Source organism: Python bivittatus, unplaced genomic scaffold (assembly GCF_059951505.1).
Source record: "Python bivittatus isolate LINGU-HERP-01145 unplaced genomic scaffold, Pbiv_v1 ctg000840_np1212, whole genome shotgun sequence".
NCBI lineage: Eukaryota > Metazoa > Chordata > Lepidosauria > Squamata > Pythonidae > Python > Python bivittatus.
In genome coordinates, this window is record NW_028277113.1 from 28,280,439 (window position 1) to 28,297,684 (window position 17,246).

Sequence of the window (17,246 nt, forward strand, 5' to 3'; positions counted from 1 at the left end):
CCAATTGGAAGTGATGGATGATTTATTCCTGTATTGGGGGGCTCTGCTCACATGAGTGACTGTGAGCAGAGCCCTCCAATACAGGAACAGGTGCAACTAATACACAACACGAAGTTGTGCAAAGGCCCTCTTAGCCATGACTGCCACCTGCTCTACTCTAGGAGGACCCCCAGATTGTGCACTGGGTCTGTCTGGGGCCATACAACCCCATCTAGCACCAAAGATGGCATAGTCCTGGAACCAGCAGGACCCAAAACCCAAAGCCACTCAGTCTTGCCAGTGTTCAGCTGAAGCATGTTGTTCCCCATTCAGACCTTCACAGCCTCCAGACACGGGGATAAGACATCCACAGCATCTCTTAATTCACCAGGGCAAAGATGTATAGTTGCGTTTGATAATACCTCACCCGATAGCGATGGATGATCTCACTCAGTGGCCTCATGTAGTTGTTGAATGGGAGTGGAGAAAGCACCAAACCCTGTAGCACCCCGCATAATAAAGACTGGGGGCAGTATCATTCCTCCCCAATCACCATTGACTGGAACCGACCCTGAAGAAAGGAGGTGAACCAGCACAACACAGTGCTGCCCACCCCCAATCCTCTAAGCCAATCCAGAAGGATGCCATGATCAATGTTATTGAAAGCCACAGAGAAGTCAAATAGAGCAAGGATTGATGCACAACACCCATCCTGCTCTCATCAGAGATCATCCAATAGCATGACTGATGCCATTTCCATTCCATGGAATCCCTACTGAAAGGGATCTAGATAATCTGATTCATCCAAGGTCCTCTGAAGCTGCTGCATAACCACCTGCTCAACCACCTTCCCAAAAAAGAGGTTAGATACTGGATGAAAATTATGCAGTATAGTGAGGTCCAGCAATAGCTTCTTGAGGAGGGGCCAAACCAAGGCCTACTTAAAAGGTAAAGGAACAACCCCCTCATTCATGGAAGAGTTCACCAGCACTAGAACCCACTCACATGACACCCCTGGGCCATGTTAATAAGCCAGGAAGGGCATGAATCTAAAGAGCAGGTGGCTGAATTCCCAGTCCTAAGGACTCTGTCCACTTCCTAAGGTCCAACAGGTTCAAACTGATCCCAGATAACTGGGCAACACTCCTCCCCAGGCATCTCCTCTGGACCTGGAACAAGGCCAATGTCCAACTCTTGAGCAAATTTGAGTAATTTTGTCCAATAGATGCTGAACAAATTATTCCACATGCCCCTGCAAGAGGTATGCAGTAGGTATCAATTGTATGCTATCCTAGGCCAAGCCTGAGATGCTTTGAAAATCTTAACCTGATATCTGAGGACCGTGAGAATCTGAATGGGTAGAAAGAAGCACAAGTATAATCCCAGAAAGGTGGAGTTGCTGCTTGTCCAGAAATGTCTGGGCTGATACATGGCCCTTATAATAATAAGGATGAGGTGCTCTTCTCTTGAAACAGCAGGTCCACAGCTGAAGTTCCTCCTGGACCCTCAGCCCCTGCTGGAACAGGAGATCTAAGCTGTGTGCAGGAGACCTTTGCCCAGTTAAGACTGGTACACCCATTGCAGCCCTATCTGGACCAGAAAGCTCAAATGCAACTCATGCCTTCATCACTACACAATTAAATTATTCTAAAACACTCTACATGGAGCTACCTTTGATAATGACCCAGAAACTGCAATTGGTACAAAATGCAGTGTCCAGCATGCTAGCAGGTACAAATCTCTACCATAATGGAACACATACGCTCTGGTTCCTTCATTGGTTTCCAGTAGGTTTCTAAGCCCAGTTCAAAACACTGGATTTGACATTACAGTCCTACATTACTTGGTTCCAAGGTATTTCAGGGATCATCCATCCCAGTGGAATGTGTCCAGCCATGTACAGAGGATGGCTTAGGGTCTTTTCCCTGCATCAGATCATAGTGGCCCCCATACTCTAGAACATCTTACCTCTGGTGTGATGCCTTGTGCTTTGCTAGTATTTAACCAGGCATTTGGCAGACATTTTTTGTGATTTCTGTTGACATCTGTGTGGTGTGCCTTGTTACTGTTATTTGTATTTATTACTAAGTTTGGGGATGAAATAACCGATTTCTCTATTTTTAATGTTATTACTGTAAACTACCCAAAACTGTATGAGCTAGGAAGTATGCAAGTATTGTAAAATAAGGAGATAAATAAAATATAGCTTGGTGAATAAGTCATAACTGGCTGGGTATGCATAGAATGCTAGATCATAAACCAGTGTTTACAAACTAAAGGGTATTCCCACTAGATCTTTCTTGACTGGCAGATATGTATGGGAAAAGAGGTATCAGATATTTGGATCCTAAACTGTACGTGGCTTTTTTGCATTTTTATCCCTATCCAGGAACAGGTGAGCCAGCTGGAAAAAGACATTCTTTATCATTTGCAATTCCATCAATTGTGATCCCTTTAAGAACTTTTCCAGATTTTGTACCTGCCTTGTTCAGACAGAGTACAACTTTATTGTTGTGGCCAAAACCTGGCTCACCTAAAGCAACCAAATCACTTTGAAGACACAACATAATTGTATTTGCATGCATGCAAGTAATAATATACTGGACCCCAGCAAAGCTTTGATACTTTGCTGAGCGGTTATGAGCAAAAACAGAACCAAAGCTTATATACCTTTGGCACACTACATTGCAAAGGCAAGTCAAAGGAAAGGCAGATACAGTGGAAATCACTGCATGACGTTGGAATATTTTAGATAAACCCATCTGTGTGACCTTATTATTTATCCCTTTCTACTAGGTCAGCATGCTAGCCATACTATCTTTGAGAAATGGTCAGTGAATAGAAACAGTTTGGTTTACCACCAGGGCCACGGGTTCCTGACTGAGTCTTCTCCCTGTCACCACTCATGGTCAGTTCAGCTTTCTGTGAATGTTTCCTTACAAGGGCACTTTAAGCAGTTCAAACATATATGGGTGGGGGGACATCTCATAGGTTTGGTAGTGAATGCAGTTTACATGTGTATGGGGGGAGTACATCTACCACCACATTCCCCCATTTCTTTCCCTCCCCTTCAGATGTGCAACATGGAGGGGGTTCCAGAAAGATAAGCAACCAAAAGAGGTAATGAGAATTGTGATAGTAGTGTCTACATTGAGTAGAACAGAAGGAACACCACAGTTTACGTTGACATTATACATAAACCTAAACAGAAGGGTAAGAAAGCAAAGCAAAAAGAACAACTGGATATGCATGACAACAACTTATGTTTCAAACTAGCTTTTATACTTTGTGCAATTCCTACTTGAGTAAAATCTTGAGCTTGTTTGTATACTATAGCAATACCAATTTTAATACATTAGGTTGATCACTCAAGGGCCACACTTTAGTCATACTTAGATGTTCTTCACTTATTTTTAGTGTCAGTGAGATCATGGAAAGCAACTCTATATTAAAACATTACAGATGCTTCCTGCAATGTATATACAATGTGGCAATAATATTCTCAATGCAATGTGTTCCTTTGCTGTAATTCAAGCAAGAGGTTTTCTAAGAAATCAATGATTAGGAAGGCTACTTGATGGATCAGGGTGATATATCCAGCAGTTGGGAAGCTTCACTAAGCTTGTGTATTGTTGAAGGCTTTCATGGCCGGCATACAATGGCTGGTGTGGGTCTTCCGGGCTGTGTGGCCGTGTTCTGGAAGTTTTGTTTCCTAACGTTTCGCCAGCATCTGTGACTGGCATCGTCAGAGGGCAGAGCCATCACAGATGCTGGAGAAACGTTAGGAAACAAAACTTCCAGAACATGGCCACACAGCCCAGAAGACCCCCAACCAGCCTTCACTAAGCTTGTTGAAAAAATGGTCGATATTTCAGCAGTTCCAAGGCTGTCCGTGGGACACTTCTGGAAGAACCTTTTGGGAGATGGTGATGATTTACTATTAGAGTTTTCTACAAATGTACTTGTGAGATTTGGGTTGGGGCAGCCTGCCAAGTGTTCCTCCTTTCTGATTAAGGGGGTTTAAGCTGTTCTGTTCTTCAAGAGTTTAATTCATTTGAAGACAACTTTTTGATAAGTTCACATGATTGTTTACATTGTGAATTGAAGTATATAATGTATTCTAACTGAAAATGCAGGAAAAAGGTGATTTTGAATGCTTATGTTAACTCTGGGGAAACACACACACACACACCCTAGATGCCACTCTGTTCTTGGAACAAATAAAATGAAGCCTTTATTTCATGTCAGCAATCAGTACAACTAAGCTTAGGAAAAATCTATTTGTACAGAAAGAGAACACGACTTAATACAAATTCCCAAGCCTATAGCTGAACCAGTACCTAGCTACTTGCCCAATTCTGCAAATATCTCCTGGAGTAGTTTCAGTTCCCATTCTTCAAATATCTCCTGGAGCATTTCAAGTGTCATACCATTTTCTGTCATTTTGTCTCAATACTGACCAAAGACAAAAGGCAAGCCTCTCCCTCTCCCTCTCCCTCTCCCTCTCCCTCTCCCTCTCCCTCTCCCTCTCCCTCTCCCTCCCCTTCTCCTTCCCCTTCCCCTTCCCCTTCCCCTTCCCCTTCCCCTTCTCCCTCTCCCTCTCCCTCTCCCTCTCCCTCTCCCTCTCCCTCTCCCTCTCCCTCTCCCTCTCCCTCTCCCTCTCCCTCTCTTTCCTTTTTCCTTTTATGTGTGGAATTTTTAGTCCCCTCTAGTATCCAATTTCTGAAATCATAAAGTATTGAATTTCTGTTATGACTTAAGGTAGACTAAGCAATTTAGTTCCCACGAAGCTGCTGTTTTATACAATTATTTCCAAAATCTTATAGCAAAAGCCCTAATATTCCAAATTCATCTAGTCCCTTAATTCATTTTTTTAAATTAAAGTCTTATTTAGCTTTTTGCCATTTATTTCAAATTCTCTACATTCTTAAGCTTATAATTAATGTTTCTTTTATTCTGAAATGAAGGTAAACTCACTAGGTGGCTTTGCAAACTTGTTGTTTTGAAAATATCTATTAAGCTTAAGATAGTTAAGTAGGTAATTTCTGAAAGTGATTAGAAAGTGAGGTTAGTGAACCCAGTGTCCTTTAAAAGGCTGCACTGTGGTAGAGAGTGTGATGGCTTCCCTCCATCTCCCAGCACTCAAACCTATAGGAAACCGCTATGCTGCAGCCTACTCATGAGGAGCAGTCATCCGGAGCACAAGTGGGCAATCTCCCATCATCTCCTTATGTGGAGTGCTTCCATGGGACCAGTCTACTCACCAGTCTTTGGTCATGGCTGCAATGTCATCTCCACTTGTTCAGAGACATGCTAGCTTGCCACTCCTCACCTGGAAATTGAAGTAGGAAAATTCAAAGAGAGAGAGAGAGAGAGAGAGATTAGCACATACAGTAAATGTTTTTTGGTTTTTTTTAATGTGTGTGTGTTTTGTTTAAATATCAAACCTAGGCAGAAATGGGATGGGACAATCTAAAATTTGGACAAAGAACAACTGAGCAAAACTGAAAATTTCACCCATCTCATTATCAAGAATAATTAAAAATAATAAAAACTTTTATTGATGTTGATTAGATTTATCCATTTCACAGATCCTGTGACAATAATCTTTAAAAGTTCTTGCTTAAATTTCTTGAGTTAATGAATTCAAATATTTAAATGAAACAAATTAAGTTTTATTTAATATTACAATATAAATACATTTTCACCATATCCTATTTTGAATGAAAATTGCAAACACGTACACTTCTATCCAGTTGCAATTTTGCTGAAATAAGATTTTACTGTGTTCAAGTGTTATTTGCATATAAGAGTAATTATTTATGAATCAGTGTAGAGGAATAAATGCTCCCTAGTCAGAAACATAATCAAATATGTTAAGCTTCTTTTTCTGAGATTTGAATCTTTGCTGCCAAAAACTAGTATAAACTTAGAATTGTTGGGTTCTGACCATTTTTCCAGACATAAGATCTATATAAATGATCCTCTTTTTCCACCCTACTGTTTTGAGGAATGCATTAGTCATGATAATGATTTCACCAGCAAATACTTGTAAGAATTTCAGGACTTTAAAGTTGGCATTAACAATAATTGGTTTTTGTGTGTGTACATGTGTGTGCATAGTGGCAGATACAATTTTTGAAAAAAGTGGGGAGATTTTTTGAAGAGACAGTCCATACTTATTGTGCTATGATTGAGGTGTGCTAATCTCAAGTCTCTGGGGTACTTGGAGAATTAGCTATTCTTGTGAAATTTTCAGATGAACTGAGGTATTTGCAATAAGCTTTTTCTACTGTGTCTATGGCATCCAACACTTTAAGGGTTTTGTTGGGGGGGGGTGTCTTCTGCTTTTAATTCTCTTGAAAAGATAGTATTTATAAAAGGTTAAAATGAGTCATAAAATGTGTTGCTTTACGTGATATTATGCAAATATTTATCCATCAAATATTTATCTGATATTTGCATTTAAAAATGGTGCATAAGGTGGCTAACAATGCAGATAAAATAACATTAGGAGATTGAACCACACCAGTGAGGAACTCATCAGTTAAAAATGTACCTCATGTAGCAAACAAATTAGTTTAAAATTTAATACCTGGTGGGGGAAAACAGGTGAAACTTGGTCAGCTGCTATGATGGACAAGAGGGATGGAGTTAGCCTTGTCTCCTGTATTTGCTTTAGAACTGTGCTTCTGATAGTGATGGAATCATTAAAAAATGGCTTTTCCCAGAGATCCCCAGGCAGCTGCATACAGGAAAGAATGGCATTTCTATCAGTTTGGTCTCAGAGTCTTTATTTTTTTTTCAGGTCATAACCAAAGGTTTAATTATGCTCAAAGATGAAGTGGAAGCCATTGAAGCTATTGTCTCTGCAAGATGATCAAACAACTGTTCTGTGAATATTCAGCATTCATTTATTCATTTGTTTATTTGCCTCAATCACCACATTAACTCTAGGCAGCTTACATATGAGAGTTAAAATACCCATATAAAAATAATAAGAGAAGAACATGAACCCAAAAGAAATAGTAAATAGAGATCATCAGGGGGATGAAACTCACCTAATGATAATTGGAGACTACTCATCTATGTGTGAAAAGTGACCCTTTTAATCAATGCTCAACATTTGGTCAGCAAGGGTCGTGCTCGGGGTATACGCTGGTGGCAGGTTGAGGTTAGCTTGCTTGGTTCTCCAATTCCTCAGTGTGCTGTGACAAAATTTGTTTGAATTCTTAACATGAGAGGCTATGCATATTCATATCTGGCAACAAATAAAACTCATGGAAATCTGTCAGAGAAACAAATATAGCTAACTGGATCTCTGAAAATATTTGTTTGTAGTAAAACAAAACAATTTCCATGTGTCACAACTTAGAAAATTATTGTGGGTGATTTAATTTCCAGTTTTGTTTGCACTGAGCACACTCCTCCTAGTCAGTCCCTACGTCCAAGTCAAAATAAGCAGACACATCACTCAGTTCAGCTAGCAAGAAATATGGCTTTGTGTTTATTTAGTAAACATCAGCCAACCTCACAAACAGGTGAAACTGGCAAAAGATAGGAAAAAGCAGGGAGGGAGATGAAGAACAGGCAACAATTTATATTATCACTCTATAAAGGGACGCAGAACTTTCCAGAAGCACTGGAAATAATACTGTGGGTAATCAGCATGGACAGTGGCCTCTGGTTACTCCAGCTTTAACTTCTTTTTTTTTTGGTATGTAATGGCACCAGAACACACATGCAAAGTAGGACACCAGGTCCATCAATTCTGCACCATTAAAGTAGCAATTTGGTGGACAGTGATGATGTATCCAGAGAAAAATATGATTTATTTTGTTTAGGCCCATTGGAAAATCAAAGATTAACATGGATTGTGACTACTGGCTGTAAGACTAACTTCTTACATTTGCTTGGTTTCCCAGTTCCTCGGTGTGCTGTGAGAGAATCTGCCTGACTTCTTGACAGGACATGGGCTGTATGCATTTGTATCTGGTAGCAAATAAAGCTCATGAAAATCTGTTTTTACAAAGTAACATAGCATGAAACTCTTTTGTGTTTGAACCTTTTTAATGGAACCTAATTCTGACTAAGCTCTTGTTATTAGACATGGAAATTAGGTTCCGTTAAAAAGGTTCAAACACAAAAGAGTTTCATGCTATGTTACTTTGTAAAAGCAAAACAAAACAAAACAAAAATAATATCTTCAAGTGAAATGGAAATCAACTTATTTCTAATAAGCTCACTGTACACACAATTCTTAATCAATAGGAAGAAGCCAGTGTGTCATCAGCTCTTCCTTCATGCTGACTGCAAAAATTAAACAGTGCTTTTCAAAAGCAATTAAAAAGCTAATTAATTAGCACTATTGATACATAAATTATAGCGATAAACATTGTTGGTCTTATAGTCAGCCAGATGTTTAGACTGGATTTGGCATTTTTATCCACCTATTGAGTCCTTCCAAGGACCTGGGATAGGCAGATGTTGTTGTCTGATGGTGTTAAAGGTGTCATCCCAAGATGTAAGCTGTTCCAAGTAAAGCTGCCTTTTGCAACTGACTGATGGTGATTTTGTCAATGCCGATGATGTTCAAGTGGTACTCCAGATGTTTTGGGATTGCGCCCAAGATGCCTATTACTATTGGTACTACCTTTGCTTTCTTTTGCCATGGTTGTTCTACTGCTATTTGCAGGTCTTTGTATTTTGTTATTTTCTCAAGTTCTTTCTCTTCTGTTCTGCTGTCTCCAGGTATTGCAATATCCACTATCCAGACATTTTTGTCTTTCTTATCAACAATTGTTAAATCTGGGGTGTTATGTGGCAGATGCTTGTGTGTTTGGATTCTAAAGTCCCAGAGCACTTTAGCTTCTTCATTTTCTATTACTTTGTCCATTTTGTGGTCCCACCAGTTCTTGCTTGCAAACAAATGGTATTTTTTGCAGATATTCCAATACATCATTGTTGCTACAAGGACATGCCATTGTCTGTAGTCAGTCTGTGTGATCTTCTTGCAGCAGCTAACTGGGTGGTCCAGTGTTTCTTCAGCTTCTTTGCAGAGATGGTATTTGCTGTCTGTTGCTGTCTTCTCAGTTCTGGCTTTGTATGCATTTGTTCTTAAGGCTTGGTCTTGTGCAGCCAGAAGTAGCCCCTCTGTCTCTTTCTTCAACTTTCCTGCTCTTAGCCATTCCCAGGTCTTGTTATCTGCTTTGCCTGCTAGTTTTTTTGTGTTCTGGCCATGTAATACTTTGCCTTGCCATGTCTCTTTTTTGTTCTTCATTTGGTTTTTCTTATAGGCCAGTTTGGTTTCTTTGGTATTCAGTAAGCCTTCATGGTGTACTACCTTCAGTGCATCTTCTTCACTGTCCTTCAGATATTCTTCTAATGCCCTTTTTTCTTCTTCAACTGTCTGCTGTACCTGCAACATTCCATGCCCACCCATGCTCCTTGGTAAGTAGAGTCTGTCAATGTTGCTGTGTGGATGAAAGGCATGAGTCATTGTTATTATTTTTCTGGTCTTCCTATCAAGGGCTTTTAGTTTTGCTTGAATCCAGTCCACTATTCCAGCTATGTATCTAATGACTGGAATTGCCCAGGTGTTAATTGCCTTGATGGTATTTCTGCCACTGAATTTGAACTTTAAGATGGTGGTGGTGGTGGTGGTGATGATGATGATGATTAATTTATACCAACCTGGTAGATTTCACCAAATCCTAAACTGTGAGTGGTATTATATTCATCCTTAGCACACAATTCGTAATTGAACAAAATCTTTCTTGGAAAGAATACCAGTTTAACAAATGCTTTAATGACATATATTTGACTTATGTTTGCCTTTTGCCTTGGGTATTATTGAGATAATGAAGATGACATTTAAAGTGTAAATATAAACTTCCTAAATTATCTGCAGGTGTCGATATATAAGAGCTTTTTCTTCCTGGAAGTGTTGTTATTATTACTATTGAAAAGATTATCTTAAACATTAAATTGAATTTAGAAAACCTAGAGACTGTGATCCAAATCTCTATGCTATTAGAATAGCTGTGTGGGATTTCTTGCCATTTTTCCCATGGTGTGAAATCATATAAAAGGACAGAATCTGCACATATGGAAAACTCTAATTTCCTACTACAGTCTTCTATTCCTACTGCCTCCCAAGTCAGACTTGCAGTTAGAAATTCACACCTGGTTATTTGCATTCAACTGAATTTCCATTTTCAGGTATATCCTGCCTGACTTTGGGGAGATTAAAATGTGTAGGGGAACACAATCTTTGCCTCTTTGGAATAAATGTGGAATATCAATGAAATTATTGTAGAAGTTATAAAAATGTTTACTTAGGAACATTCACCAGCTTGCCTGTGGGTACTAACTTTTCCATATGAAAGATGGAGGACATTTGGTAAATGGTTCTATGATGTAAAATATGATGCTTGTCCTTTATCTGAACAACAGTTTGTTCAAAAAGAAAGCATACAAATATGACTGCACAACACATTGTCCTCCAGATGTTGCTGGATTACAGCAACTGGCCATGCTGCCTGAAAATGGTTATATATCAACATCTGGAGGACTGTATCTTGTTGCATTCATGACATAAAATAACTTTCCCACAATCTTTTGTCTTCATCCATTCACATGTGTCTGGATTCCACTTCAGAATTCTCACCAATACTTGATGTCATTTGGTATTTCTAAGTACCTGTATGGCTGTAAAGAAAACATACTCTTTTGTTACACATTATGCACTTGGAGAAAAAAAAATGGCAGTTAAAGATTAAGCATCACACCAGTTACTTCTACAAAGTAACTGCAAAGTACAAGTCTTGCTTGCATGGTTAGATTATGTGTTTTGGGGTACACATTTGTGTGTGCATGCATCCATGGAGTATTTTTGTCATTTGCACTAATTTATATTAAAAGCAAAGCCATGAAATGGTGCAAAATAAAGGAATAAATATTCTGTGTTCCAGCAAATACATAAACTGGAAATATGCAAAGAACAAAAGGAAACCCTCAAACATGCATTCTAATAAAGGGCAGGTGATTTGGAAATTAGATATCCACAAGAAAAAGGAAATCACAAGCTACAGCTTTGGGCAGGCTTTCCTAAATATTTATCTGGAGGCTATCCTAAATCTTGGTATAACTCTGTACAGCTGTTCCTCATAGTTATACCTGATTCAATTGACACAGAGATTAGTTACACCCTTGACGTTGTCCATTAGTGATGCCTGTTTCCAAATGCCTTCAACATGAGATGCCTATAGTAGAGACAGAACATCATTTCTGTATATTTATTAAGCTGATAGATGTATCTATAGAATGTGCCATCCGTGTTATAATAAGCTTCTCTTTATAACATTCTTTTTTATGCATAATAAGATAACAATTGAAATTCTCTAGGCAGAAGAACTGTTGTCAAAAACAGGAGATTAATATTTCAATTAATTTACAGCTGATAAGCAATATACATAATTTCCTCAATCCAGGACTGATGTTTAAGTATGACACACCTGTCTGATTTGCTGAGAAGAAAATGAAATTATTTCATTTGTGAAGTAGGTAAAAATGATGATATATTGAGTAGTGGTTGTTAGTCAGGTCTGATGATGTTTTTTTTATTGAGTTCAGTGAAAGTTGAACTATATGGCATCTGAATAATATGGAATATAGATAGTGTCTAATACAGTGGTACCTCTACTTATGAACTTAATCCGTTCTGTGACTCTGATCGCAAGTTGAGTTGGTCGCAAGTCGAGGTAAATTTTCCCATAAGGTTCAATGTAAATACGGTTAATCCGTTCCGCCCTCCGAATTTGGTCGCACCCCGAAGCAAATTTTCCCATAAGGTTCAATGTAATTACCGTTAATCCATTCTGGTGTCCGCGGACCATGCATCAGGGGCGGAAAAGTGCCTGCGCACCACGCTGCAGGGCGGCAAAACGCCCGCGTGCCGTGCGTCAGGGGTGGAAAAGCGCCCGCGCGCCACGCAACAGGGCAGCAAAACACCTGCGCGCCGCATGTAAGTAGGGGCATTCGTAAGTAGAGCTACCACTGTACAAATAATTCATCATCCTATGTAAGGAGATGTATAACATTCGGGGAGGAAATCTACAATCCTAACCTTCCTAAGATGTCAGCTGAAACAGGGTCATGGCTGTGTCTCTGGCAGAGACACAGGGTGTACATGATGAATGACATGTAGAGGCCCCAGTGCTGGAGGCCCCAGTGGAAAATTCTATTATCATACATGTTCTGAAACTGGTTTCCAGTGGTATATATGAAAATCTGGGTGTGTTGGATGCAGATATGCTTTTTATTTTTTTATTTTTTTTGCTGCTAGTTCTTAATCAAGTTATGGGGGGGGGGAATTAGAAATTACTTTCAGTGAAGAAGAAAACTCAGGGGACCACTGTGAAGTTCTTGTACCAATCTTTTAGTTATGGGGTGGCCAAATGTGTGTATAAATCATCTAGTTTTCCCTGTGCAGTCATCTCTCCAGCAGTCAGCAACCTCCCTGCATGCCCTTGCTTTCATGAACCCCAAGGGAAGTCATTGTGAGAGGAATTGCCCCATTGGGTATGTTCATGGGGAGAAGAGTCCTGCCCTTGCTAAATTGTTGGAGATTCTTCTTTTTTCTGTGGGAAAATTCAGAGGAAGAATTCATTCTATTTATTTGCCCCCAAATTTGATGGGGAATTTCAAAAGGACCTTTGTCCAGCTCTGGTTAGAGTAAACATTGATATCCCCATACATAAAGTCTTCTCATTCCTTCAGTACTTCTAGAGGGGACTTTTCCTCTCACTGTAATCTTTGGGTAAGAAGAAGAAAAAGAGTTTCTTCACTTTTCACCCTGGTTGCAGCAAAATGTCAGAGCTATGGCTGTAGTGATAGTTCTAAGCTAGTTCACATAATCTAAAAGATGAGTCCTCAATGAGTGTTGTCCCGGGGTGGGGGGTGGGGGAAGTGGTGCTAAGAATAATCCAGAGAGATTGACACTCACTGGAAGAAATACAACAGCTACCTGTCAAACCTTTCCTCACATACACCTTTTATTAACCTCACCTATGAAAAAGCCACTTAGAGCAACTGCTGACTGTGTACATCTAGTGAAAAAGCTGGCCTTGCCAAATGCATACTTTTTAACATCCATTTATCCATTTTTATTCTGAACCATGAATTTGAGGGCTACATTTTCTTTTCTTCCATTAAACTGATAGTATTGAAGTTATCTTATATTAGTGGCACTTTTTTAGAAGGTAGACCTACCAAAACCTATACATGTAAGTCAAATACATATTCAAGGCCTGTGTATTTGATAAATACACAGAGTATTGTATGAAACAGTCTTATCCATTATGTTTAACACTGTGACCTGCTTTATGTAAGCAATTGAAATACACCTGCAGGTTAATTGCTAATAATGAAGTGAAAGGGGTAACACCTTCCTCACTTAGAGTACCACAGTGAAATTTATTTTACACACATACATACATATACAACTATCTGTCTGAGTTGTTTCAATCTGGATTATTCCACTGAGCAGGATCTGGATTTGGAAGGCTAAATTGTTTTGTAGTTCTCTGCCATTTTATGATTGTTTTAAACAGGTAGCCAGGGGTGCATAACGTTTTTCAGACTTAATCACACCAAACCACCGAGGGGCATGCAGAGGCTGCGTTTCACCAAAATGGTGGGTGTGGCACGGGCAGAACTAAATTTAATTTCATTCATTTATTTTTACTGAAAAATATAGTTGGCTTGATTACTCTCCAGGCATGTCTTTAATAGTTTCATTCATCTGTTAGCTGAAAAATTACAGCTTGTAACAATGTTTAGAGGCCTCTGAGGTTTTTTTTTTTTTTTTTAAGGCTCTGGGTTTCCATGCATCTGGCTCTGCAGTGAACCTTTTTATATAGTACAGGTACAGTCACCATATTTTTTTGGAAAAAATATAGGACAAACCTGAAAAAGAGGCAATTCTGAAAGAGGTTCAAAAGGATAAAAAATTGTAATTGTTTATGTGTATAACTTTGCTTTACAAAGGAAAATTCAAGAGCAAAACTTTAACTTTTTAAAAAAATACAAACATGCATATTTTAATAAAAATATCTACATTTATTTTAAAAGGACAATTCAATTTCCATATTTTTCACATGAATGTGAAAGACTGTGCATTAAGTGGTACAATTTATATGATAAAAGTTAAATGACCAAAATAAAGGGCAAAACTGAGTTTTTGAAAAATGAATCAATCTAAAGGACAGTTTTCTGAAATAGAGGGCTGTCCTTTATAATAAAGGATGTATGGCCACTGTAAGTATAGGCCTAGGTTCCAAGCAGGAGGGTAGGTGGGGAGAAGGACAGTCCTTGCTCAAGCTACAGCGAAATCCTATCTCGCTGCCATGAGAGAAGATTCTCTTCAAAGAATTTAAGAGACTCTAAGCTCCTTAACTATGATTCTTTATTTTTATCATGTAGATGTGTTAGCTAATCTAAAATTTGATTTTAATAAAGTGAAATGTAACAGTTTTGTAAGCACTAAAGCATGAAACTGTCACAAAACTTATCTTTATATTTGTTTTAATCCAAGATGATACATGAGGATAAAAGTGAAATGTTTCTTCCAGTGGAAGAGTTTGTATTTTCTTTTAATTTTATCTTATATTACTTTGTAAATTCTTCCGTGTAATATCTGTTTTGTAATTTCTATTTGTCTTTTTTTTTCCTTTTAAAATAAATAATTAAATTTAAAAAAAAAAGAGAGAGACATATCTGATCAATCTTTTTATCAAAGTAAAAGACTTCTCCCATTCCAAAAAACAAACAGAAATAAAGTCTAGAACTACTGTAGCTAATTTCAATCTTAGCATTCAGGTCTGTATAATAGAAGGCATGCAAATGAGTAAACGTGAGGAAATCCATTTCACCAAACATCCGGATCAAATCCTTTTGAGTCCCATGTAGGAAAAGGATCTTTGTGTATACTGTATGAGAACAGGCATGAAAGCTTCCACCTGAACATTCTGTCACTGGCATTTCTGTTTGTCTGGATGTCACAGCACTGATCATCTCTCAGGGCTGTACTCTCTTCGGGAGAAATAACATAAGGAGAATAGCATGCTGGGAGCTGGAGTCCACACATCGTAAAGTTACTGACGTTGAGAAACACTGCACTAGGAGAAAACAAACAGGGCTAAAAGGGAATATATTCATTACTGGACTGGTTGAAATTGGCAAAAAAACAAAACAAAACCCTCTTTATTTTCCCCTCTAGGTGCCTTTAGCTCCAAATAAATTTTAGAATTGTTGTTAGATTGCATAACAAGAACGATAAAGCTTAATTGGTCAGATATAAGAAAGGAAAGATGATTTTCCTGTCTGTATGCAGTTTGTGGGTTTACATGTTTCTGGAAAACAAACATGGAAACAGAGATGCTTAATTTTTTTAAGGGTGGCTCTCATCAATTTGAGAGAGAAACAGTGTTTCTGCTCTAAGAGTTACTTTTTTTTTCTTCCCACAGATGCATATTGATTGAAAAGGGAATCTCAGCATGTATTGTCAGAAATGGATTTCTTTTGCTTTGACCCTCCTTCAGCTGGGACCATGTCTTCCTTGCATGCACAATTGTAACACCAAGGACACGGAGCAAGGTTTGATGAGATCTCCAGGTGTGAAACATAGCCACATTCGGAGCTTGCTGGTTGCACAGGAAAAAATGATGTCAACACTTCCTTTGAAATCAGGCCAGGTACGGTAATTCTTCTGAAGAGAGATTAGCAAGAGACTGAGGTGTTGATTAATATCTTGCTGCTTCTCTAAGCTTTCCTTTGATCTGGCCTGGTGAGAAAACATTTTCCTTGAAACTTTCTTGTGATGTACTGTATGTGTAGCAATACACAATGACATATAAAGATATGGATGCATAGGAGCAATAGTTGACCTTACGTTCTCTACTATTACCCTAAAGGTTCTCATTTAACATAATCTGGATCAGTTCTGACTCAGCTTTAATTTAGGCATAGAGTTTCTCTGTACAGAAAGTACATTTGGACAGGGAGCTGGGAATTCTTGCTGAGAGGTTGCAACATGTAAAAAGGTAGACAAGAGCCTTGTGGGACCAGGCTTTCTTGATCATTCCCTTATCCAGGCTATTCCTTCCACTTGTTTTTACTCCCTTTTCTCCCCCACTTTATCCTTCCTCCTGCTGATGCCTCTGCCTCTGCTTTCACTGCCATCACGTCCCTGCTGCGATCCTCTTGTGCATCTTCACACCCAGGCATCACCTCTCCTTCAGATTCCATAGCCAGAGGTGCTGTGCACTGTGAAAATGCTGCACCAGATGCTTGAGGGTCAATACACACAGCAGAAGATGGCATCTTTTTAACTGGTGGAGTGGGACGTCAGGCAGTGAAACCAACCAGATATTACCTTGGGTGATACTGCCAGTGACATCGCCTACATGGCAAGAGAGCAATTCTTTTGCATGACTGAATATTCATAAGGCAGCAGTAGTTTTGCTGCTTGTATTTTGATTTTTTAAAAATCATTTGAAATGTGGTATTCTTCTGTGGGGCTTCACCAGCTGGTCACTGGCATTATCTCATTGCTGCTGGTCTCTTGGGGTTATTTGGGCTTCTCCTGAATTAAGGGGTCCTGGACTAGCACCAGCAATTTTGAGAATTTGGGCTCCAATACTTCTAGAAGGTGTCAAGCGTTGGAATGCCTAGTTGGAAAGGCAAATTTGTGGAACTGACCAACCCTTTTCGTCTTCCAAAATAAAAGACAGAATTTACTCATTATCAACATCTGGCAATTGACTTCAACCTTTTGTCACTGTTGTTCGGTTTCGGTTCTTCATCAGAGTAGACACACAGAACAAGGAATGAGTTTACCAGAATCACTTAGCTGGATATTTGATTATGTTAAGTAGTGGCTAATTTACTTGTCATTAATTTTTAATGAAGCAAACTAATACTAAATTCTTTTACCAGTAAGCCAGCTCTAGGGGCATGCATGGTTCATTACTTTAATGTGGCTTGGCCACAATGAGCAATTATTTTTTTGTCCTCCTTAAAATATAGACACTGGTTGCACATTTGCTAATTTTATCCTGGATTCTTCCTTCTCCTCTATGCTTTTGCTCCTCGTCTCTGATTTTGTCTCCTTCTCCTTTACTGCTGGAAAAAGCAAGACCAAACATGTAAACAAAAACAAACCTAAATCCATTTTTTTGATCTCTAGATCTTGCAACCTTTTCTGT

The 17,246-nt window shown here is 38.9% G+C and overlaps 2 protein-coding genes across 10 annotated transcripts in view; both read left to right on the top strand.

The window, feature by feature from the left end:
- Nucleotides 1-17,246, top strand: part of LOC103060058 (cadherin-19) — a 137,477-nt gene that overhangs the window by 69,244 nt on the left and 50,987 nt on the right. For 4 of the 9 annotated variants that reach the window (XM_088130581.1, XM_088130582.1, XM_025167639.2 and 1 more), the window contains one exon: nucleotides 15,507-15,734. In XM_088130581.1, the coding sequence (XP_087986707.1) occupies nucleotides 15,537-15,734 (198 nt within the window). In that variant the 5' untranslated portion in view covers nucleotides 15,507-15,536. Of the gene's footprint in view, nucleotides 1-2,775; nucleotides 2,888-6,787; nucleotides 6,875-9,127; nucleotides 9,430-12,975; nucleotides 13,907-15,506; nucleotides 15,735-17,246 lie in introns of those variants that run through there. The other 5 variants (XM_025167640.2, XM_088130586.1, XM_088130585.1 and 2 more) reach the window with 5 other exon arrangements.
- LOC148213720 (uncharacterized) overlaps nucleotides 1-17,246 on the top strand; it is a 293,222-nt gene that overhangs the window by 28,279 nt on the left and 247,697 nt on the right. The window lies entirely within an intron of this gene.